Source organism: Tauraco erythrolophus, chromosome 27 (genome assembly GCF_009769465.1).
Source record: "Tauraco erythrolophus isolate bTauEry1 chromosome 27, bTauEry1.pri, whole genome shotgun sequence".
Lineage (NCBI taxonomy): Eukaryota > Metazoa > Chordata > Aves > Musophagiformes > Musophagidae > Tauraco > Tauraco erythrolophus.
This window is the reverse complement of record NC_141491.1, coordinates 6,454,831-6,480,736: the sequence shown is the minus strand read 5'-3', so window position 1 is coordinate 6,480,736 and position 25,906 is coordinate 6,454,831. Positions and strand designations below refer to the sequence as shown.

At 46.2% G+C, this 25,906-nt stretch overlaps 1 protein-coding gene across 7 annotated transcripts in view; it reads right to left on the bottom strand.

The window, feature by feature from the left end:
• PPP1R12B (protein phosphatase 1 regulatory subunit 12B) overlaps positions 1–25,906 on the bottom strand; it is a 137,945-nt gene that overhangs the window by 93,676 nt on the left and 18,363 nt on the right. For all 7 annotated transcript variants that reach the window (XM_086627101.1, XM_086627100.1, XM_086627095.1 and 4 more), the window contains exons 2-4: positions 9,335–9,465; positions 6,464–6,582; positions 967–1,126 (exon numbers count right to left, since the gene is read on the bottom strand). In XM_086627101.1, coding sequence (XP_086483227.1) covers positions 967–1,126; positions 6,464–6,582; positions 9,335–9,465 — 410 coding nt within the window. The remainder of the gene's footprint in view (positions 1–966; positions 1,127–6,463; positions 6,583–9,334; positions 9,466–25,906) is intronic.

The window sequence follows — 25,906 nt, the reverse complement described above, 5'->3', positions numbered from 1 at the left end:
TACAACCCTCTGCTGAAAGTCCACAGGGCCACCACCTCAAATGCAGGAGATATTCCTCTTCTATTCCACATTAGCTGTGTTGGATTACTGTTCTTGGGCACGGTACAGGCACAGGCAGCTTGTAACTCAGTTATAAGCTCTAACGAATAAATACAAATAGGAAACATGAAGAACAACAAAACTAGTAGAGCTTAACAAGAAACAGCTCTTACACATCAAGTCATGCCACTTAAAACTAGGAAATTAAGGATCAAGATGGATGAATGCTTCCAGAAGGGATTTTAACATGGGCCATAGAGCAACCTTGCTGATGTTTATGGGCGGCTCCACCCATACGTAAAGAGCTGAGAAGAAAGTTTTATTGTTTTAAACCTTAATTTGACCTTACCTGTAGAAATGTTAATGCTTTACTGCCAGGAAACACTGCACTGGGTGAGTTCACGTTCACAATAAGTTTGTTAGTGCCAGAGTGGGAGAAGCAGAACTGCTAAGTGTTGGAATCCCTCTGTCAGCGCTGACAGCTGCAGCAGCAGTGGCATTAGGGGGCAGGGGACAGGGAGATGGGGCAGACACTGCATTTTTCCACTAGACTGGTCATGGAAACTGTTGGGGTGTTTGTGACTGTCATACAGCACGTATTGTCGCTTCGCAGGCTGAAATTGTATTTTTATCTCCTAATACTGTTTTACTTGCTAGTCCTAAACTATTAGTCTAGTAGTGAAAATTAAACCTTCTAATTTATGGCTCAGTCCCCAAAAAGCTTTCTTCATTTTAAAGGCCTAGAAGTATGAAAGAGAATCTTCCAGTCCCTACGTATTTCTAGGCGAACCACTATAGTTGAGCACATAAATCTACAGAGCCTTTTGAGAAACAGCAGCCTGAAAATCTCAGTATGAAACCAATTTCTCTCAAATATAAAGTTAGATGTGTTCCTTACGAAAATCAGCCTTGGGAAGGAGCTCCTACCTCATGACTTCAGAATAGCCCTTCGCCGCAGCAACATGAAGAGCTGTGGCACCTGTTCGAGGCTGTTTCACATCTTCGATTCTCCCACTGTTCAGCCACTGTCGGGCATCCTGAAGCATTTGCTGCTCCTCTTCTTTTCTTGCCAGGTCTAGGTCTACAACTAAGAGGGTGAAGCACAGAAGGAGAGATTATCAAGTGAAAGCTCTCACATATTTGTTAAATATACCCTATGTTTCATTTGCCATACAATATTAGTAAACGATTTGTAATCTCCCACAAAAATACCAGCAAAAGCATCTTCTAGGAGCGGGGAGAACTCCTGCATCATTGGCAGAGATTCCAAAGCTGTCTTAATAAAAAGAAATCTGAAAGTTGAGCTACCAGTTGCAAACCAGCCAGCTCAACTAACTACGAGCTCAACTGTGAGCTGTGAACCACGGGTGGAAGGATTGCATTCTAAATCAGCAGTGTCCTAGACTGAACTAACAAGGCCATGAACAATAGCTTAACAAACTGAATTAAACTACAGCGAGAGCATAACCTACAGTGAAGATCTGAAGAGATGATCCTAAGACGTCTCCTGCAAGAGCAGCATGACCCCAACTGTATGACCCCTCAAAAGTCAGTACAACCTGCCAGCTGCACACACAGAGATCTGTACTGTGCCAGAGCCATTCGTGCCAGGCACATGGAAAGAAATAGTTAATTCCATTGAGTAGCAAACCACCAGATTCTAACAAAACATAGTTCTAAACATTCTGGGGACAGAAGGCCAAAGAAAAATCTGCTTTGATGGCTTAAGAGAGCTGCTTTATATGAAGTCAAGATCAAGAAAGCTGGTTAATATTCAAGGATCACCTCCTCCAAGCTCAGGAGCGGTGCATCCCAATAAAGAGAAAGTCAGGTAGGAACACCAGGAGGCCTGCACGGATGAACAAGGAGCTCCTGGACCAACTCGGACACAAAAAGAAGGCCTATTGGGGGTGGAAGCAAGGCCAGGTAGCCTGGGAAGAATACAGAGAAATTGTCCGAGCAACCAGAGATCAGGTTAGGAAAGCCAAAGCCCTGATGGAGTTAAATCTGGCCAGGGACATCAACGGCAACAAGAAAAGCTTCTACAGATATGTCAGTGATAAAAAGAGATCAAGGGAAGATGTAGGCCCTCTCCAGAAGGAAACGGGGGACCTGGCTACCTGGGGTATGGAGAAGGCTGAGGTTCTCAACGACTTCTTTGCCTCAGTCTTCACTGGCAAGAGCTCCAGCGGCACAGCCCAAGTCACGGAAGGCAAAGGCAGGGACTGGGAGAATGAAGAACCGCCCACTGTAGGAGAAGATCAGGTTCGAGACCATCTAAAGAACCTGAAGGTGGACAAGTCCATGGGACCTGATGAGGTGCATCTGCGGGTCCTGAGGGAACTGGCAGATGAAGTTGCTAAGCCACTATCCATCATATTTCAGAAGTCGTGGCAATCTGGTGAAGTTCCCAACAACTGGAAAAGGGGAAACATAGCCCCCATCTTTAAAAAGGGGAAAAAAGACCCAAGGAACTATAGGCCAGTCAGTCTCACCTCTGTGCCCAGCGAGTTCATGGAGCAGATCCTCCTGGCGACTATGCTAAGGCACATAGAAAATAAGGAGGTGATTGGTGACAGTCAATATGGTTTCACTAAGGGCAAATCCTGCCTGACTAATTTGGTGGCCTTCTATGATGAGGTGACAGTATTGATGGATCGGGGAAGAGCAACTGACATCGTCTAACAGGACTTATTCAAAGCATTTGATACTGTCCCACAAGACATCCTTGTCTCTAAACTGGAACAACATGGTCTTGATGGATGGACCACTCGGTGGATAAGGAATTGGCTGGATGGTTGCTCTCAAAGAGTTGTGGTCAACGGTTCAATGTCCACATGGAGGCCTGTGACGAGTGGTGTTCCTCAGGGGTCAGTACTGGGACCAGTGCTATTTAACATCTTTGTTGGAGACATGGACAGTGGGATCGAGTGCACCCTCAGCAAGTTTGCAGATGACACCAAGTTGTGTGGTGTTGTGGACACGCTGGAGGGAAGGGATGCCATCCAGAGGGACCTTGACAGGCTGGAGAGGTGGGCCTGTGAGAACCTCATGGAGTTCAACAAGGCCAAGTGCAAGGTCCTGCAAGCGGGTTGGGGCAATGCCAAGCACAAGTACAGGCTGGGCCAAGAATGGATTGAGAGCAGCCCAGAGGAAAAGGACTTGGGAGTGCTGGTGGATGAGAAGCTCAACATGAGCCAGCACCGTGCGCTGGCAGCCCAGAAAGCCAACCGTATCCTGGGCTGTATCAAAAGAAGCGTGGCCAGCAGATCGAGGGAAGTGATTCTGCCCCTCTGCTCAGGTCTTGTGAGACCCCACCTGGAATACTGTGTTCAGCTCTGGAGTCCCCAGCACAAGAAGGACATGGAGCTGCTGGAGCGGGTCCAGAGGAGGCCACGGAGATGATTCGAGGGCTGGAGCACCTCTGCTATAAAGACAGGCTGAGAGAGTTGGGGCTGTTCAGCCTGGAGAAGAGAAGGCTCTGGGGTGATCTTATAGCAGCTTTCCAGTACCTAAAGGGGGCCGACAGGAAAGCTGGAGAGGGACTTTTTATAAGGGCGTGTAGTGATAGGACAAGGGGCAATGGATTTAAACTGAAAGAGGGCAGATTTAGGTTAGATATAAGGAAGAAATTTTTTACATTGAGGGTGGTGAGGCACTGGCACAGGTTGCCCAGAGAAGTTGTGGATGCCCCATCCCTGGAAGTGTTCAAGGCCAGGTTAGATGAGGCTTTGGGCAACCTGGTGTAGGTTGCCCAAAGCCAGGGATGGGGCCACTGCCAGGGATGGGGCAGCCACAACTCTTCTGGGCAACCTGTTCCAGTGCCTCACCACCCTCAGAGGGAAGAATTTCCTCCTTAGATCTCATCTAAATCTCCCCTCTTTCAGTTTAAAGCCATTGCCCCGTGTCCTGTCACTACACGCCCTTGTAGATAATGAGGTTGTGTAAGGATGCTATATCAATCAGAAGTACAATACAAGATTAATCAGACTAGAGCTTGCTGACTCGGGAAAAAGTATGAAGGAGAAGATGACAAATCTCAAAAATCAAGAGGGTGTTGAAAAGCAATTGTCCCTATTGGTTAATTCCTTCAGTATAAGAAAGACATGACTCCCAATTAAATTATTGGGCATTAGGTTTAAAATAGAACAAAAGAGCTCACGTATCAACTCAGAGTCTGAACTGTGAAACCCATTACCGCAGGATGTTGCAAAGATTAGAAACACAACTGGCTTCAGAACAAGGATCAGACAAATTTGTAGCTCTTAAACGTAATACTGCACATGCCAGGAGTTCCCAAGAAGGACTGCACAATTTCATGAAACAGAAAGCCACGGGGGATTCACGAGCACACAGAAAGCCCATCTGGCTCAGGAATTCCTTGAGGCGCAGTGGCTGGAGGCTGGGAAAATGTTTGGGAGGGGAATTGTACACGCTTGTCCTGTTGCTGCAGCGTGGAGCAGGCATCTGCTTACAGCTACCGCTGCAGACAGCCTGCAGGGCTGGCTGGACGCTTAGTTAAAGTTCATAACACATTTACTCCAGCAGTTATGATCCTTTTAAACTGTGTCAATGAGAAGCTGCTTCGTGGAGACAGATGGTTGTTTCAGGGCATCTTAGCAGGATGCTGCTAATGTGGTGAAGCAATAAAAAAGCCAGGCAGAATCCCCCGAAGTGTCAGGCAAAACATGTGTGTTGAGGCAGAATTACTGCCTTAATGCCCTGTAAGGTTTCAGCCACGTTATGACTGTGTGCAGTTCTTGATCCTCACTTTAAAGAGAGACAAGTCACACTGGTGTAAAGAAAGGATCTCTCTCTTTCTGGGCACCCAAGGAAGCCTGACTGCAGAGTGGAGAGGGTTTGGACAGCCCAGTAAAACAAACACTGACTACAGACACAATTCTTCTTTTTAATACGTGAGCAGACTGAATATAAGGAAGAAGGGCTATTTAAGCTTATTTCAAAATGGAGAGAAAAGGGGAACAAAATAAGAATAACCTTGTCACAAATACTAGACTAGAAAGTGAAAAGTTTCTGTTTACCAGAAGGAACATGATCCTGCATCCGTTTTCCAAGAGGAACACTAACACAAACAACAACTAGCTCTCAGATAGACAGCTACAAACTCATCAGTGGAACAGTAACAGTTGACAAAGTACCAAGGGACTGATCTCTTCCTAACTATACCTGAAACAGCTTCCAAAAGAAAATAACCATCATGTGCCAAGTAGAATACATCTGTTAGAGCGGCCTGGATTCAATCCAGCAGGCAAACAACCCCAGCACCAACTGCAGTCACAAAATAATCTAGACTGGAAAGAACCTTTGGGGCTCTCTAGCCCAAATCCCTGCTCAAAGGAGGGTAACTTCAAAATCAGATCGAGTTCCTAAGAGCTGAATGCAGCTGAGTTTTGACTACCTCCAATGATGGAGATTCCACAAGTTGCTCGGGTTCCTGTTCCAGCACTTTCCTGGGAAATATTTTTCCCCATATATATATATACAGTCAGAAAGTCCCTGACTCAAATCTATGACTTTTTCTTCTCATCCTGTCACTCTGAGGCTCCAAGAAGATTCTGGCTCCACTGCCTCTATGGCCTCCCTCAAGGCAGTGGAGGACAGCAATGGCCAACTCGCTCTTCTCAAGGCTAAATAGGCAGTCCACACGTATCCAATGTGGACAGTTTGGTCTGTGTCAATTCAGTTTGCCTCAGTTCATCACTTCCCACATAGCTGAGATAAATGCATCCTTCGAAAACATTCCTGATGAGCTACACAGATAGGGTTTAAACTTCTTACACGTGTGTACAGACACCCAACCACTCACAGATTAATTTCATGAGTGTAAGAAAGTTTTACACTGATGAAGGATTTCTTATTATAACACGGGTTACACTGCTCAAGACGTTTCTTCTAGCAGTGATGTTTTTGCAGGGACAGCACAGAGAGCAGCCCCTCAGACAGGCATACCTCATGAGAAAGGGAAATGGCAGAGCAGATGGGCTGCAGAAGCCGTCTAGGGAAGGACCAGGATAAAGCAGGTCACTCCAGGCCAGGCATACTCATGTCCTGGTCCCTACTCTTGGCAGGACTGACTCTCACCTCTGTATTATCAAGTCTTAGTGAAACAAGACCTTTCCTTGATATCAGATGTTAGAATTAAACCTCCCTTTAAAAGCCAACAGATTCAATGAATCAGCTTTCAGTACTGTGGTGTCTTGCTTTGAAGAGTCGTACTAAGGCCAGAGGCTGCACAGCACAAACCTGTACCTGTTCCACTGCTGTGCTACCAAAGCAAAACCTGTCTGCTCTCTCCTGGGCCACATCTCGGACCTCTTCACCTAGGGACAGCAAGCCAACAGCATTTCTTACAGAAACTCTCAGAGCTCTAACTGTTACTTATTCAATCCCACTACTGATTTACCTTGTTTCTTGACCTGTTCCAGAAGCAGGTCCTTCATGGCTGCTTCCTCCGCGATGTCAGACGGGACCTCACCTTCACTGTTCACAGCAGCCACGTTGGCTCCATGACTAATTAAGTACCTACGTGAATGAGACCCACACCAATGCATTAGACCTTGGGGGGAGACTTCAGTGCAACTTACACAGTAAATCAAGTAGCAGAACAAAACGTTTGGGTCTCTTGTTCAAGTTCAATTACCAAATAAGTATCTTATTCTTACTAAATTTCTAGACTAAAAAAGTTCATTGCTAAATGCAAGGTCCCTGGTCAGTGACTCATAGTTTTTGTTTCTCTGTAGTTATTCAAATACTCCTAGTACTCGCACTAACCTGACAGATTATGCTTTTTTCCTTTAAAAAAAAGGAAATAAAAACCAGATAAGCCAAGCCATCATCAATTTTTTAATTTGTCTTTTTATAATTATACCAAAAGTTTATTCAAGAAACATTAATATATTCTTCGGCTTGTACATCTTGTAACCAGTAAAATTCTGGGAAGTAAATTATCTGTTTAAACACACAGATCTAGGAGGGTGAGGTAGGAGAAGGTATTTTTGTTTGGTTTTGTTCTAAAATTTATTTTCAATGTCTTTGAGTCATCAGTATTCAAATTTTGGTAACGTTTTGGTAGCTGTGGTAAACTACATAAGCATAGTATGACTGGTAAAAAATGATAATATCTTTCATTTGAAGAACTGGTATTCGGGAAGAAGAAAAGCCAAACTGATAAAGGATCATTCAAAGAGCTAAGAATTGTTCCAGGAAGAGTACAACGCAGAAATAAATGAGCCACAAAAGATAATTTTTTGGTTAGAACATACTGTAGAAAACTATCTTGAGAAATACTATCATTCTCCCTTTTTCTTCTAACTCATAATGTGGTCCATATCTCAGAAAAATTATTTCACTTGGGAAACCATTTCTGTTTGCCTGTTCTTTGGTTCCAGTTATTCTGGCACTGTAGGGGACATATTTGACAACTCTCATAGCAACTTGTTGGTGCACAACTAGTAGCCTGGTATCAGTATCTTCTCTGGGACAATTAGTCCTTTGTGAGCATAACAAACGCTCAGATCGGATGCAGAACGCTGCTTCAAACCCTGGAGTCACAAACTGTGCCAAGAAGAGTCCAATCTTTGTTGGGAGTTACTGCTTTGCTTCAAACATCTGCTGGACAAAACTCTCAGTTATACTTACTGTCTCTTCTTTCATATGGTTTTTAGGTTTGTGCTCACTAGATTATCTAATCTTGCTACGGCAAGCCACAGAATTTCACCCGGTTATGTCCAAACTGAGCCCAATATCTTGTGTTGCAAACAAAACAAAAAAATACACAAGAAAATGCTCTAATTGTGAGTTAAGTAACAACCAATTACTTTTATCTACTTCTTCATCCTTTGCCAGACAGGATGCAAGAAACAGCAAACAAGATTTGAATTTAAAGAAAAAGAAACGATGCTGTTGGCATATTGGTGACTCCAGAGCCCAGAAGTTGCACTTCTCTCTGGAAAGTCTCCACACAACTGCAGCACTGCTCACACGGGCATGTGTAGGGTAAGAAAACATTGTCACCTCGCAAAGCCTCCAAACAGGGGTAAGCATTGGTGCAGGCCCTCTTTGAATCGTTTTACAGCACGCCACGTGTCTACTGCTTGGGGTTTGCATCTGAATAGCTATATGCATGTGACTGGGGAACAGCACAGGAGAAAGGGACCTGGGGGTCCTGGTGGACAGCAGGATGACCATGAGCCAGCAATGTGCCCTTGTGGCCAAGAAGGCCAGTGGCATCCTGGGGTGTATTAGAAGGGGTGTGGTTAGTAGGTTGAGACAGGTTCTCCTCCCCCTCTACTCTGCCCTGGTGAGGCCGCATCTGGAATATTGTGTCCAGTTCTGGGCCCCCCAGTTCAAGAAGGACAAGGAACTGCTGGAGACAGTTCAGCACAGGGCCACAAAGATGATGAATGGAGTGGAGCATCTCCGTTCTGAGGAAAGGCTGAGGGAGCTGGGTCTCTTTAGCTTGGAGAAGAGGAGACTGAGGGGGGACCTCATTAATGTTTATAAATATGGACAGGGTGAGTGCCATGAGGATGGAGCCAGCCTCTTCTCACTGGCATCCAATGATAGGACAAGGGGAAATGGATCTAAGCTGGAACATAGGAGGTTCTGCTTCAACATGAGGAAGAACTTATTCCCAGTAAGGGTACCAGAACACTGGAACAGGCTGCCCAGAGAGGTTGTGGAGTCTCCTTCTCTGGAGATGTTCCAAACCCGCCTGGACGCGTTCTTGTGTGATCTGATCTAGGTGGTCCTGCTCCAACAGGGGGATTGGACTGGATGATCCTTTGAGGTCCCTTCCAATCCCTCACATTCTGTGATTACGTTAACATACATTTTGTTCAGAGACAGAATTATTTTTGGTTAGAGGGATAAAATCCCAAATCACCCTTAGGTAACACTTAAAATCCCACAGGAGCTCCCCACTGGTGGAAGCACACAGCACAGACGGTCGGGGGCAGCAGGGCTGTGCTTCATTCCACGTCTGTGTGAGCGTGCCGGCCTGCCAGCCGTCGTGTTTCCCTTTTGCCGGGCGTTTTAGCTCAAGTATCTGATGAATCATGTCACTGTCACGGGATCAGCAAAAGGCGACCAGCTGCAGGCTCCACCTTAGTCCTCACAAATTAAGAATTCAGTAACAGGAGCAATGCACCTACTTCCAGCGTTGCTTTCCAAGGCATTGTAGAAGTCCCAACGCATCAGTCGCCTGTGTACCTGCTCCGAAGAGGAAGACATGGGAAGTGTTATAAACACTCCGAATAGCCCGAAACTCACTCACTCTGCTATGTTCAGATAGCCACACGAGGCCACTGCGTGGAGAGGGGTCCAGCCCTCGTTATCTTGCTGGTTCACGTTGGCTCCGTTTTCTACAAGGAACTTCACCATGTCCAGGTTCTCATCTATACAGGCCTGAGGGAGAAGGGGAGGGGGGGACATTCAGGGGAGGGAAGAAGAAGAAAGGAAGGAGGGAAAAAACAAAAGGTGTCGGTGATAAATCAAGTGTACAACCTCCAAACTTTGCAGTTTATTCCTGGGCTGAATTTCCCAAGCTGTGAGCTAGCACACTTTAAACTTAAGGTAGCATAAAGTTGGGAACTAAAATAAATTGAATTTCAGAACTTTCAAAAATTCATTGTAACTCAGAGAGACCCCAGGTGGAAAACTTTTAAATTTGCTCAAGCTTTACTTCTCACCAAATGATCTGTTTCCTCCCTCTCTCCCACACTGTTACCTCCCTGGAGCGGGGACACTGTAAAACAATATATCCGTGTTAGTTTTAGGTATGGCATCAAACTCCTTTAAGCAAGGCACGCTATGTGTTCATTCAGATTACGTCGTTCCCTCAAAACGTCAATGAAATAACATCAGAACAACGAAGGAAATGGGCTGTCACGAGTGGCAGGGATGAGCAGGAAAAGCACGAGCTCAAGACCATCAGACAGCAGACCATCTGTGCGCTGGATGTTGCCCGTTGCAGATGTAACCATAGAGAAAGTAGAATTTGAGAGAAATGAATAACTTCTTTATTCAGCAGTACCTATTCATTTTCCTGAGTACAACAAAGCACAACTTTCCCTCTGCAAACCCCGTGAGCTACTGAAGAGAACGACAACCCTTTATTAGCCGCGGTATTAATTCCAGAGCCTGCATTTACAGGGACCTGCTCCCTTTGAAGTTGCCAGGAGAAAACCTAGCTAGATTTTCAAGTCTCAGCAGATCTGTTGGGTGGAATTCCTCCTTCCTCAAATTCCTGGCTACAGCACGCTCTGCGTTGCATTCACAGTTCACTGGAGGCTGCTATTTAAGGATGAGCTGGCAACTCAATACATACATCCAAATGCAAGTGCTTCAGTTGAGAAGCACCAAGCATGACCAGGAGGTGAAAGGACTGGCTTTTTCTGCGTGTCTGTCTACAGGCAGAAACTTAGGTCTTAGTTACCTAAGACCTTAGAAACCTGGTTATTTGAGAGGGAATCGGCTGGGTTGAAATTCCTCCAAAACCTCAGCACTCGATCCTTCTGCACAGCTTGACGTGGGCACATCTATCGGTTACGGCAGTCAGATGACTTCCAGATGATCGTTCTTCTAAAACGAGCAACACTGATTATCCACTCCTATCCTAGCGAGTAATGAAAACGAGGAAATTGTCTCTAACCAACACCTCTCCCCCGCAAAAGAGACAGTCCTATGTTACCTAACACGTTCATCTCTGCCGCATTGCTTACTTCAAAGGAGAGGCATGCCCTACACCAGGACATCCGCCTCGCTATTTCTCCTGCAAGTGCAAACCCCAAACTGGCCTTTTACCCCACAAACACAAGTTACTCCTACATTTGCTTGGTTCACAAGTAGCCGTGCAAAAGACAAGCTTTTAAATCTCTTGTCTCTATGGAAGAACACTCCAGAAAACTAACTCCTAGTACAGTTACTTGGCAAACATGAGAAAACACGGGGTACGTGTGTGGCACTAGGAAAGAATGCCCCAGGAGCAGACACAAGCACCCAAGTCCCAACTAAGCCTATGCTGAAGCGTTAGCATGCTTCCTGGCCCTGTTTTAGACCAGTTTACCTTAATCTTTGCCTGAAAAGCGCAAGAATAATTCTAGAAATAGTTTACTTCAGGGACTGCTCCAAACCCAGAATGGATGAGATTGCTCCTGGGTTGGCTCCGTCCACTCTGCTCAGTCCATCAACACTTTCCCACCCTCAGGCATGAAACAGCTTCATCCTGTAAATCCAGCTCTGGGGGATTTCCCTTCAATTATTTCAGGCAGTAGAACTGGGAAAGAACCCAACAACACAAACCAAAAATGTTGGGGACCGAGGAGCATCACACTGAGGTTGGTGGAGTCCCAGGCCCAAGCACGACGGGGTGAGACATGGCGAGGTCTGAGCAACACAGATGCAAAACAGGTTCTACCACCAGCCTCAGGAACAAGGTTTGTTCCTTGGTCCCCCTTTATTTAGATCATCTGGACCAACCCCTCTGCTCAAAGCAGGCCTAAATCTGGCGTTAGATCAGGTTGCTCAGCGCCTGCTCCAGCCAGTTCTTACAGTCTGCGAGGATGGAGACTCCATGGCCAGCCTGGGCCCCTGTCCCAGTGCTTCACCATCCTCCTGGTGGGTAATTTTCCTCACTATCTAATCAGGATTTTTCTTGCTGCAACTTATGCCTCCTGCTGCAGTAGTGCAGATGTGCCCTCTGAGTCTCAGCAGGTGCTGAGAGCAGGAAACACAAGCCAAGTATTCCTACTGCACAGGGGAACGAATGTGTGCCCGATGGGCATGGGATTCGTTTTAAGACTTATTCCAGAAGGGATACGCTCCTGATTTCCATAATCCTGCAAACTACGCAAACAAATTTGTCAGTGGCTTACGTCCATAATGCATTCAACGCAGTGGGAAGGTAAAGCGTGCAGTGCACACAGAGGTGGACATAGATACACAGAGGAACATAATCTCGTTTCAGTTCAAGGAGCGATTTTTTGGGAATTTGAGTCCCAGCCTGTAAAATTCAGAGCCAATCTGTGTTTTATTGCCATCTGTATTCACCATTATATACTTCAAGCTTTCCCCCAACACACCTCAAATAAATTACACTCACAATCTTACTGATGAGCTGCTTACATTCTGACCTGGGAACACAACCATTACATGTCACTTTTTAAATAAAACTGACTTCATCTAAAAGCACCTTGCTCCCAGAATAGCCAACACAAGTTCACCCACGCAGTGGTTTCTTTTGAGCACAATCACTTCTGGCTGACTACAGAATTGTGGCCTCGACGACGAATTTTATCAGCGTGGCCCTGACAAAGCGGCGAGGGAGACGTTGCACGCCTGTGCACACTTACTGCTCTGCTGTCTTTGTTTGAGCATCACCTGCAGTTCGACTGCAAATCTAAATTTAGACTCCAGAACGTCCCTATATTGTCAGCTTTGTATGTATTTGATAGAGGATTATATTTACATTGTTTATCATTTAAACCACCCAAATACACCCACCACAGCTGCACATACGGGGAATCGGCCAAGAGAAAAGACCAGATCTTCCTTAAGCTGCTGGTTATACTGGACTCTACAATTACATAGCTGTTCAGATGCATAAAAGAGGCCTCCCCACCTCTTCTTTTAAACTTCTGTCTGGTACCGGCCTCCTTGTTCTGCTGGTCTCGTCTCGCGTGGTTCCTATGGAACACATGGCAGAAACAGAAATGGGATCGACCCCCAACCAGTTCCCACACAGGAATCTGCAGTAACTGGACTCGCCCCGCTTCCGAAGAGATGAAACGATGACACAGTGACCAAGCTCCATGGGTGCTGACCACGGCAGGTGCTCGCTCCCTTCCCAAGGGAATCCAGCTCACTGCACGCTTGCTCGCCACGAAGGCACGGCCAAGCGCAAAGGTGTCGGAAGTCCTTGACGGAGCAGCAACGTATGCTTTAGCATCTGAGAAACACAACCCTCACTCCACCCTTCTGCACCTCCCTACCATGCGAAGCTGCTGCTCAGGTATGTGCTCCAGCAACGCCACACTGCTCGGCAAAGATTTATTTTGGTATTGGCTGGTGACAGGTAAGAACAGAAATGAGCCCAGAGTTGAGCTACATGCGCTGACTTGATGGTACAACTTGTTGTCCTCCTCCAATATCAAAATGCCAAGATTTTTGGCATTTTTGTAATATTACATACTACTAATTATATTAGCTGAGATTTTAAAAAGTGAGGTGGAGAAAGAGTTTCAGCAAATGGCACTGGACAAAGAGAGGTACTGGATAATGCCGTTTCAGTTCTGAAAATCTCGTCATTGTCCCATGCAAAAAACCATCAGGAATAGGATCATTTTTCAGTCAGACACCCTAAAATCATACACCGCTTGTATCTCCATGTGCTATGACATACTTAATGCATCATAGAGAAATAACTAGGAGGCCAACAAATGGGATCGTGAGTAAAACTGGTAATTTCTCAAGATGTTCTAAACTTTAAGAACGGTAGGAAACAGGTATAAAAGTAGCGATAGATTAAATGGCAGCTTTCAGGGGCTGCAATGTATTTCTGTGCACACTTTGGAAGTATCAACTGATTAACACTTGTACATCATCGCAGAACTCATACTTGCACACACAGAATGGCATTAACAGTTTCATACATGACATCATTTTACCAAGCTATAAATTAAAGAACAGAAATTCCCACTGATTAGAACTGCTCGGGCACACGCTTTTTGAGAGCCCTGACTCCTGATACCCCTCCAGAAAATCTCCACTGTGTCTTTTATTGTGTGTAGCCGCCAAAATTAAGCACTGCTAAACACCACGTAAGGAAAACACATTCAGCAAGGTTCAGAGAGTAAACTTCATCTTCTGGCTAAGCAACATGGGTTACCTGAGGTAACTGGAGGAAGAAGAGGACAAAGAGGAAGTAAAAGGGGTAGGCGTGTCTTTCTTTAAGTACTATTAATTCTCTAATCTTAAATTTAGGAGAGTGGATAAGTTTAGTAACCCAAGAGGATCTATCACTATGCAAAGTTCTCCTCTTTTATTTGATACAGCATTCCTTGGGAACACTGTAAGAATAACTACATTGGACAGCAATATTACAAAGCAGACACCTGCCCCTCAAACCCCCAAAAGGAGGAAAGAAAGTTGAAAGATGTTGGTTGGGTGGGTAGTTGTTTAATCATAGAATGGTTTGGGTTGGAAGAGACCTTTCAAGATCATCTAGTTCCAACCCCACTGCCATGGGTACGTACACGTTCCGCTAGAGCAGGTTGCTCAAAGCCGCATCCAACCTGGCCTTGGACACTGCCAGGGATGGGGCAGCCACAACTTCTCTGGGAAACCTGCTCCAGTGCCTCAGCACCCTCAGAGGGAAGAATTTCTTCCTTAGATCTCATCGAAATCTCCCTGCTTCCAGTTTAAAGTCATTGCCCCATGTCCTGTCACTACACGCCCTTGTCCAAAGCCCCTCTCCAGCCTTCTTGTAGCCCCTTTAGGTACTGGAAGGTGCTGGAAGGTCTCCCCGGAGCCTTCTCTTCTCCAGGCTGAACAGCCCCAACTCTCTCAGCCTGTCTCCAGAGCAGAGGTGCTCCAGCCCTCGCATCATCTTCGTGGCCTCCTCTGGACCCGCTCCAGCAGCTCCATGTCCTTCTGATGTTGGGGACCCGAGCTGAACACAGCATTGCAGGGGGGGGTTTCACAAGAGCAAGAGCAGAGGGGCAGAATCCCCTCCCTTGACCTGCTGCCCACGCTGCTTTGGATGCAGCCCAGGACACAGTTGGCTTTCTGGGCTGCCAGCGCACGGTGCTGGCTCATGTTGAGCTCCTCATCAAACAGCACTCCGAAGTCCTTCTCCTCAGGGCTGCTCTCCATCCATTCTCTGCCCAGCCTGTACTTGTGCTTGGGATTGCCCCGACCCACGCACAGGACCTTGCACTTGGACTTGTTGAACTCCACAAGGTTCTCAGAGCCCCACCTCTCCAGCCCGTCCAGGTCCCTCTGGATGCCATCCCTTCCCTCCAGCGTGTCACCATACCACACAGTTGGTGTCATCAGCAAACTTGCTGAGGGTGCACTTGATCCCACTGTCCATGTCACCAACAAAGATATTAAACAGTACCAGCTCCAATACTGACCCCTGAGGAACATCACTAGTCGCTGGCCTCCACTTGGACAGGGAGTCATTGACCGCAACTCTTTGCGTGCGACCAGTCAATTCCTTATCCACCAAACAGTCCATCTGATCAATCCATGTCTCTTCAGTTTAGAGACAAGGATGTCATGTGGGACACTGTCAAATGCTTTGGTACAGGTACATCTACAAGTCCAGGTAGATGACATCAGTCGCTCTTCCATTATCCACCAACGCTGTAACCCTGTTGCAGAAGGCCATCAAATTTGTCAGGCAGCATTTGCCCTTAGTGAAGCCATGTTGGCTGTCACCAATCACCTCCTTTTTTTCCATCTGCCTTTAGCATAGTTTCCAGGAGGATCTTCTCCGTGATCTTGCTGCGCACAGAGGTGAGACTGACTGGCCTCAAGTTTCCTGGGTCATGTGAAGAAACACTCCCCCTCCTAAATCGCCCTTGAAATTTGCTTTGCATAAAGAAAAATACATACATTGATAAGCTTAATTCAATTTTCGGCACTGCTAACCCCCAGCTGCTTGGTTACCCATGCAGAAGAGGCTAAAAGCAAGGTTAACCACAGAGCACAGCACTCTTGTCTCGAGGTTTTTAATTCCTTCCTTATCTTCTCTCTCTGCAAAAGATACAATACAACCTCCAAGGCGATGCGACAGGGTGGGAGTATGCGGTGACTATCTTTCCCTCTAATCGGAGATCTTCAGCAGGCTCATCTCTTGCCATCCTTGTGTTTTCCTTGGCGGTTGGTTAGCTCCAAGTGCTTCTGGAACGGCACTAATGCACTACAGTTTTAGCAGTCTGTGATGCAAACTGCTGCCAGTGCCCAGAATTACCCACGAACTGCTCAAAGAAAGTTGGCTCATAGGATTTAAATCCCGGGCAGCGCTGGGCAAGTCTCCATCTGCAGCTCATGGTGTTCCTTCAGCTCCTGGCAGGGGACCAGCATTTAGCAGTTTTTCCATAGGGAGGAAGTGCTCAGTTTCTAAAATTTGCAGATACGGCATATTAGCTTCCCCCTCTTAGCTAACAGGTGTAGCCCTTTCCAGCCAGGGACACTCACTGCGTAATTTTTTTTGCCAGTAGCTACTGCCAAGGCATTCTTCTTTCAAGCATGAAGTTTACATTACAGTAACGAAACGGAGGACACCAGGAAACGCTACAGAACAACTCTGCAGAACTCTGCTCGTCTGGCACGGCTTGTTCAACAACCAGACAAAATCTGATCTTTATCTTGAATGAAACCTCATTATTATAATAGTATTGTTGCTGTTTGCTCCTTCCTCAGAGCGTGCAGAACACACAAGCGTCCTCGAGCTGCTGATGAGTATCAGCAACGCAACAGCCCCAACTGCCTGCCAAGGTTTTTGGTTTGCGTATCTCCTGGGCATCCCCCACAGGACAGAGATAGCAAGGTCAGGGAGTAAAAGGAGCCAGATGGGATGAGACTGAAGGGTTCAGAGGACCAAGAATCAAGCTCCAACAAGGTGTAAACAGTGTAATGCTGCTCACTTTCTAGAGAGCGCATCACATTTAGCAAAAGCCCGGCCTACGACTGGTGTTACATTCCCACTACATAATAAATACGTACAGGATAGCAGCAAGGAGAAAACTAAACCACCTGACAAATTCCTAAGAAATTGCTTGGGATCAGCTGAGTGAGAAAAAAAAAAGAACAACAAACCTTTTCACACAGAGAAAGGGAGATGGTTACCAACCCAGGAGAACACAGAAGCCAGGGCAATAACTGCACATCAGCAGTGCTGTCACAGGCACCCCCGTTAAGGCAGCTGTGTTCCCCACCACTCACGCAGCACTGGGGCAGCTCAACACAAACACACCAACACCACTCAGCACAACGGTTTGGGGCAGAACGGTTCTCAGCGGCGTTTCACCAAGAGCTCCTCGGCAGCACGGGCACTTCAGCTGCCACCTACCTGCCCAGCCTGGCAGCTCTGCGTACGGCAGCGCACGTAACGAGGGGGAATGTGGCCGAGAGCACACCGCATTTCCAAACGCAGCCCCACTCAGTAAATATTTCATTTGCAAACGGTACGTCCCGTCGCCCAGAGTCCTACGATCGTGGAATGAAGTAGCAGCAGTGGGCATACAAGAGCTTGGAATCAAAGTCAGCCAGGAAACCTGTAGTAACCGCTGCGGTTTAATTTGGGCTATATTTAATTCCCTGGTGCTCGCTCTTTGGTTGGTCAGGATTTGAGAGAGAGAACCTATGCATTTTCTCAAGGCTGAGGAAAGATGCAAGAAGGGAAAAGAAGAAAGGGCTATGTGCTTGGCTTCTGTTACGTGTTTCTGCTATGAATCCATCAGTCTTGTGACAGAACCCTATCTCAGTGACCTCTCTGTGCAGAAGAGTGAAAATCTTGTAGTCCTACCATGTTGGACCCTTGGGTTGCAGTCCTCGTGGTTCCCACATAGAAATCATACTTGGCAGCTCCACTTGCCACACGTAAATACAATACGGAAACACATGCCGGCTTTTTCCGTCGAGTATTAGAGACGTCAGGCCAGTCGAGGCCATCCTTCATCCCTTCTTAATTACTCTGGTATTCTTCTCTTCAGCCTTCCAGGGGTAGGGTACCTCTTGGCCTGCACAAAATGCTGCTGTTAAATCCAACTGCTCATGAAGCCCACATTATGAATTCTTTTACCAGATTCTCCTCCAATCCAGAAATCAACTGTTGATACCATCTGCAAAGCTCTTTATACATCCAGCCCACCCCTGACATGGTTTATCTCCCTCTGTTCCATCATTGATCCCAATTTCTGCAACTCTTCAGTCAAAGAATTAACAAACACCTCTGATTCTTCCATATGACCCTACATCCATGGTATGGCACTCTCGCACTGATTTTCAGGACCCTTCTCCACATGTCAGTTTGCCCAGAAAGCCACCCCGTTCTCCCATATGGTAAACCAGCTTATATTTTAGATGACAAGACCCTCAGAGCAGGGACAAACTGCAATTGTTTAAAGAGTACCCAGGTCAACACACAACAGTGCCAGTCAGGTAAAGAATCATAGAATGGTTCTTCACAGAATTCAATAATAGAAGGGACCTTCAAGATCATCCAGTTCCAACCCCCCTGCCATGGGCAGGGACACCCTCCACTACACCAGGTTGCTCAAAGCCCCATCCAACCTGGCCTGGAACACTGCCAGGGATGGGGCAGCCACAGCTTCTCTGGGCAACCTGTGCCAGTGCCTCACCACCCTCAGAGGGAAGAATTTCTTCCTTAGATCTGATCTAAATCTCCCCTCTTTCAGCTCAAAGCCGTTGCCCCTTGTCCTGTCACTCCATGCCCTTGTCCAAAGCCCCTCTCCAGCTTTCTTGTAGCCCCTTTAGGTACTGGAAGAACAGGAACATATATACCACTGAATCACTGCCTTTGGAAGAGATCTCAGGAGACTTCTAGTCTAATGCTCCCGGTTCAAGGCAGGGTCTAAAGTGAATTCTCACCAGCTTTCCAGGCGGTGGGGGTGTGTGTGTATGACATGTATGTGTGTGCATATATCTACATATATCCAAACACAGACACTCATCTTTATTCTTTGTAAATCCAGGGAACTTTACAATGGTGGGGAAGGACTAGTATCCATGGATGTGTGTCATGTGTCTGGAGCCATTCTGATCCAGAACTGATTCACCTCCATTGCTTAGATGCTTTATTTGCCTCTAGTTTGCTCCTCCCAAACAATGTTCTCATGCTAGAAAACAGACCTAGGCTCATTCGGGTGGCAGAGGCTGCACCACTCACGAGCTACAAAACATTCTGCATTAGATCTGGGGTGAAAAAAGTGAGTTTCGTTCATACAAACAAAGCAGACCCTTTCCTACCAGTGGTACCATTTTTGACAAGATCAGGCAGATCCACATCACACTCAAACTGATTAAAAGGTTTTTTTTGGCTAAATGAGGAGCCAGAGAGTTACTGCAGTGAATAAAGGCCATAAAAAGCACTGAACTAAAAGCAGAACATTCTCTGTGTACACGCAAACGCCGTCTTGAGTTCAACTCAAGACCCCCACAACAGCTTGAGTAGGTCTAAGTCTAGGTTGCCAGGGTCCCTCCTGCCAAGCCATATGTTCCCACACCTTACCTCGCACAAGATTTATTTCATGTACATGTTCAAAGTGCAAAGCAACAGATGTACCCAGAGGGTGTTGACTGTGTAAGTGGGGTGTACTACCCTTCCCACTGCCCACAGACCAGCATCGACCCATTTACAGCAGGATGAGATGAATTCCACCCTCAGTGACTTAATGGCAGTCACATGAGAAACCCCCAAGAGCCAAGATTTACTAGCTCACACCTTAACCTGAGGCTTGAGATGGTTTTCTTTACCACAACCTTATGCTGTATGATTAGTGCAACTAGAGCTTTTTGAGGAATTTTAGAAATGGTTAAAGAGTTACTACAAACCAGAGGATGACACTGATCCCAGGAGCAACATTAACTGTTAATACACTGGGCTGGAAGAAATAGCAGGCCAGTTAAGTCATGCTGCCACAACACATAGGTCACAGTCAAAGGGATTAAATGACAAGACTTACTTCTCTACTGTTCTGACATAAGTCTAAAATATATGGAACAAGGTAAGCTGGGAGATGAAGGGAGTCAGTCTTCCACTGAATGCAAAGTAAGAGTAAATATATGATGTCAACACATACCGCCAACCAGCCAGCCCTCCACAAACGACGGCAAGCCCGATGACAGCTGAACAGCATCAGGGTTAAATCTGGGAACACAGAGACAGGGGTTCACAGAAAACAAAGAGAAGAGCTCTCCCAAAATAGCCTTGCAACTGTCACCACTCGCGACTGTCAGCACTGAAGGTATGACCTTGCCATTGTGTCTCACGAGCACAGCTCTGCTCTTAAGGGGGCATTTGTCAGAACCAGCACGACCAAAATTCCACTTCCAAGTGATCCTGTATCTCCAGCAGCACAGATTAAACATGCCAGTGATTTCGGGAACAACAAACAGCTCTTACTGTCACTCCCACAAAACCACGGAGCTTCTGTACCTTCCCTTCTCTCTTCCCAGTCCTGGCTTTACGGTGTCCTTATGGCTACGATATCCTACATGGGCACGTCTGTATCACAAAAACTCAGTTTTAGAATCTTTATGCTTTAAAATCCTTGTGCAAATCTAATTCTAACAAATCATGTTAGATCCAGTAGAAAGAGGTAAATTCTGTTTTAAAAAGAGCAGGGGGAAAGAGAAGGAAATGAGATAAAAAGGGTATTATTCTTTTTCTCATCTGATTAATTAGCCACATTTCTTCATTTCTTAACAGCAGTTGAGTCATACTTCTCACGTAAGCAGGAAAAGAGATATGGATCATGTCAGATTTTTCCATTGGAAAAAAAAATCCTCAACAACCAGAAGTATTCAGCAGTATCCATGCCAGTCATCAAAAGAAACCAACAAGTCTCTTAGAACGATTAGCACAACAAAAAACCCAGCAGAGCACGAGGGAAGAGAGGAATACGTGCAAAGGCATAATTATTTCGTGAACGTGGCATCTTCAAGATGAAATAGCAGCACGAAATGTCAGGTGCAGAACTCCTTTGAACAGAAGCCACGTTTTGAAACTCTCCACACCTTCGTACATGCACTGGGGACACCGATTTATCTGAAAGGAGGTGGATGCAAATATCCACCGCGCTACACTGTAGATGGCTCAGCTCAATGTCTGTGACATTCTTCATAATTAGCGGGACTTCTGCTTTAGCTACGCAGCCGTGGTACTGCCAGTGCCTGCTGAAGCACCACGCTGCACCTCGCCCCTGCCTGGCACGTTCTCTGCTTTCACCAAGGTAGCCCTCGGCATGCCAAAGCTTCCAACTCCGCTGCTCCAGGATAAACAGGAACCACCGCTGCAAAGAAAGAGAAGGTCAGTTGGATGCTCACACGCTCCGTGTTACCGAAATGGGAAGAAAATGGGAAGGAAGCTAAATTGCTCTGCTTTTACTTCTGCTGGGACAAACAGGAATGCAGGACTGCCATCTTTCTGCCCCTCATTTAACGTTTCTAATCAAACAGCATTTTGGCAAATCCAGGAAGATCAGCAAGGACCACAGATAAAAGTATTTCACTACGCAACGAGCCACAGGGATCGACCCCTTATGCCAACCCCTCCAGCCTCGTACCAGTTGTGCCCTCATGTGCCCAGCAACCTATGCTTCATTCACTTCTCCTTCAAACAGGACTCAATACAGGGATTTTTCACTTCCGTAGTGCTTTTCCTCTGCAGTCCATGGACTGGTTTGTCATTTGCATTCACAGGCCAGAACACAGAGCTCTAAACCAGAGACAGGCCATGTGGGACTGATTTTAAAATCCAATCTAGATTATCATTTTACTCCCTTCCTTTTCATCATCTTCATCCCCCTAATTCCAACATGATTTTTAACAGCCATTATTTCAACAGCAGTTGGAGGCTAAAACTTTGTATCATCTGAGAAGAGCTTGAAATGAGTCCAGTACTTGATCAACTGCCAGCACTAAAAATAAAGTCTTTCTGTCACTAAATAGCAGGGACCGCCAGTTTTCTAATGGTGTAGAGCAGCATTAGCTTTTCAAGTCTCACCAGTTTAGTCATTCTGACCACTAAGTATGTCATTTCTCTCCCACTCAGCCAGTGCTCTCTGGCACTGGATCAAAACAGCATATATAAAATCCTGCCCTTAAATTACTGAAATTTTAGTTCCTCCCTGAAATAACTCTACATTTCATAATTAGAAAACACATGAGCATTTCACTCCTGGGTGGAAAATGGAAATTAGCTACTGCAGGTTTGCTTAGCAAAGAAGCGTTCTGCTAACATCCCCCTTGTTCTTCAGCTCTGCAGGTGCTACACCAGTGGTAATACTGTACCCATTTAACACAGGTCCTAAAGGCACTTCTACAATGCAAGTAAAATATGTATGTGGTTTCTGCCATTGGCTATTTTACATAAACATATTCTAAATTTCCAAGACACAATCTTAGATTGGCTTCAGCCAAACTAACAAGGTCTCCTGCAGCCCAAGGCTGACACTCGCCCCGTTGTCTTGAACGGCCACTGGAGGTTGCAGAGCAGCGTGGTAAGGCCAACGCCAAAGGCTAACTTTGCCAATAATGGGGGGGGATATCACTTTTGAGCCCACTTGGCAAGGTTACTCCACTCGCACCATCACTGCTACAAGGGCAAGATGGGGTAGGAAGACATGGCAGGGTCACCCTGTGCTCCAGCACACAATCCTCTACGAGAAGGGTATCTCTAGATCTTCTCCTAACTGGTCAGAGACATGGAAAAACAGCTGCAAATGATTTTAGCAGCAAATGATTTTAGCTCCAACCTGGCAAACTAAAGATGAGATTTGTGTTACCTATCTATAGACCTCAAAGTCAGACAAATCTCTACTGGTCGCTTCAGGCTTCCTTTAGTCTCTCCCATAGCAGGATTTTGCAGCAGGCTCTGCTGGCTGAAGCCAGGGCTGCCTTTGTCCTGCCCTGTCTTACACCTGGCCAGCAACCCTCTTCCCCAGCAAGGAGCATTGATACTCATTTGATACCCCACTAAACAGATCCAGGAGCTAAACCGGCTCACGGTGGGACCAGACAAGCACTTACACTGGTACGAAAAGCATACGACAAGAGCAGCGGGAAGGGCAGGACTGAGAGAGTCTGAAGTTGCCACACGATCATCCACTTGGACATCTTGTTCACGTCAAGACAGACAGCTCACGTCGCATACGGCCTAGGGAAACATTGCTTTTTCTGGGTATATGCAGAAACACCTCAACACGACTGCAGATGACAAGACAGGGGAAATTCCTTTGGTGGATTCATAGCCTGTTTATTCAGAAGCAGAATATTAGGCCCTTGGTTTTCATGCACACGATTGTCTTGCAGCCACATCAGGTTTTGTTTCAAGGTCTGAATCTCACCTTTGTGGCCAGGAGAGAAAAAAAAAAAGGTTCATAAAAAGAAAAACATACACTCAATAATTCTACTTATTTGTTCTCATTGCTAACCCTGCAGTGTCTGGGAAAATTTAAATTTTCTTCTTCACAGTTATAGATTCAAGTAGTTAAATACTCTCTAAGTATCAGTCCCACGTGCTCGTAGGGGCTCAGCAAAAAATCATCACTAGACAGACATGTGGCAGCTTGCTCAGCCATTTTCCGGTCCTGTGCAACTCAGAGCTTTCACTTTTAAGTAAAGAAGTGTTTTTTCTCAGTTTTTCCAGTCTTCCTGCCCACTACCTGAAAGACACTGGTATCCACGAAGCATCGTCATTCCCAGCAGGAAAAGGCACCACGCCAATCACAGGACACAGCATTTTCTTTGAAGCATAACAAATGATGAAGATGACAAAGAGGCTGCTGGATACAGAAATCTTTCTGAAAATAAAACGATTCCACATTTCTTCCTGACAGGACCATAGCTAAGATTTTGCAAGTATTTCTGTTTCTAGTGCAAATGCTTGGATTTGCAACATCACTTAACACAGTGCATTAAGGAAATGTTTTCTTTTAAATGCAGGTGAAACCTTGATACAATTTGCTATTAGACAGGAGTTAAGGTATATATTTTCTTAAAACATAGCAAAAAAAAAAAAACATCTAAACACAGCAATTTAAGGTCTGGACTATGGCTGGCATTTTTAGAGGGGTGGGTGAAAGACAGTATCGGAGTACACAGTCCTACAACATCTGCACATCTTTTCAGTATCAAACTTTTCAGGAACTCCCAACACTGGAAGAAGACGTGTGTTCGATGTGTGTTGGAGAATCGAATTCATCTGAGTTTTCAAATGTTAACTATGCTTTCAAGCAGAGTTCATTTGAACTTGCCTTTATTCACAGGAAAAAAAAAAGAAGAAAAGAAATCAATTTACACTATTAGGATTGCTCAATCCATAGGAAAGTGTCCTTGTTGTTTTTTTGGGGTTTTTTTGGGTGGTTTTGTGTTTGTTGGTTTGTTTTTTTTAATCCGGGGAGAAACAAACTATAAGCAAATCTCAGCGTGGCCACCAGTAACAAAATCATTCACTGATGGCTTCTGAGCATACCACCCTCATGCTGTCACCAGCAGTGCAAAGAGAGGTCAGGGACTCTGTTCTGGTGATGCCCATGGAAAAAGAGAGGTGGTGGCAAACACAGTACTGGGAACGAGTGATCTACTAAAGAAAACAGCCTGTAGAATAAGGTCACTGAGGAGGGACGAGTGCTGCTTGGATGACAGCTCTCTCCCAGACCCTTGCACAGTGAGTGCTGTACATGTATTAAGGATGCTGCCACGCGCTGAACTCTTGTCAAAGCACGACACTGGATACCTTGCTGGTTTGAAAGATGGACCCAACTAAGGTGTCAGCTTTCCCCAGTGACATTAATGATGTTTTGAGTCTAATCAAGAACTGTGGTCTCTGTGATCAAAGAAATACAGACCTGATACAAGCTTTTACGTTTGCACAAGAGTAATGTAAAGCCAGTGACTTGCTCCGATGCCATGCACATGCCCTGCGTGGCTGAGATACCAGCAGCTCAGCGTGAACTCCTGGTTGAGTGCTCTGTCAGGACTTTTTCAAGTGTCACGCAGCCCTGGCTAGCAGATGCCGAAGAAAGGACGTAGCCAGAAATGGACAGAGCAATGAACGTCCGTGGCAAAGGGAGGAGCAGGGGGAGAGCGAGCTCTCCGCCTTTGTAACTGCCACTTACAGAGGCAGCAGCCGGGCAGACTGGCCAGGCTTACAGGTGAACTACAGCAATCACTCATCCTTAAAGCAAAACGAAAGTTTGACTTTTGGAAGTCCAGCTAAAGGATGGTGATTTCCACATTTATTGCGGTGTCACCTGTGGATTAGTCTGCCTTGGCAGGTGTGCGGCACGGGCCATCCTCCGAAAGAAAGTACCGTAACCTGGTTGTGGCTGCCCCATCCCTGGAAGTGTTCAAGGCCAGGTTGGATGAGGCTTTGAGCAACCTGGTGTAGTGGAAGGTGTCCCTGTCCATGGCAGGGGTTTGGAACTGGATGATCTTTGAGGTCCCTTCCAACCCAAACCATTCCGTGATTCTACAATGGTGAACAGAAGAAATTCAGGAGAGGGCAAGGTTTGCTGACAAAGCCCAGTGGCCAGAGCTATGAAACAGTCTTGCTTCTGAGCGATCCCCCATTTCTGCTGAAGAGGGAAGAGAAGCAAAGAGCATCACACAGGAGGACTTCAGAAGTATCACAGTGCAGCCCCATCTCCATGCCAGCTGTGAAGGAAGAGCTCACAGGAGGAAGCAGTGAGCTGATGGTTGGGAGAACAATGCTGCAGATGGGTCTGTCTCACTGGGAACATGACTGCATGTCCCCAGGACCATGGATGTACCCCTGGTTGTGTGCTGGGTTCCCAGCTTGAAGCAAGAGCTAGGCCGTGAGCAAGTGATTTCGTGGTCAGGCATAGAGACAGACGGGTGGTGGTAACCACGGACTGTGTGGTGACTTGCCTACTGAAGGCATGACAGACACACAGACAGGACAGGCTCCAGAAACAAATGGCTTGTCTTACAAGGACAGTAGTACCTCTTGGGTATAACTCTTGGAAATCACGTCACGTCATGGCCAAGCAGCAAGTGTCTCACTGTATGGCTGAGAAGGTGGAAAGGAGTCGTCACTGGGAAGTGAGGGAACTCCTGGAATACAGAAAGGGAG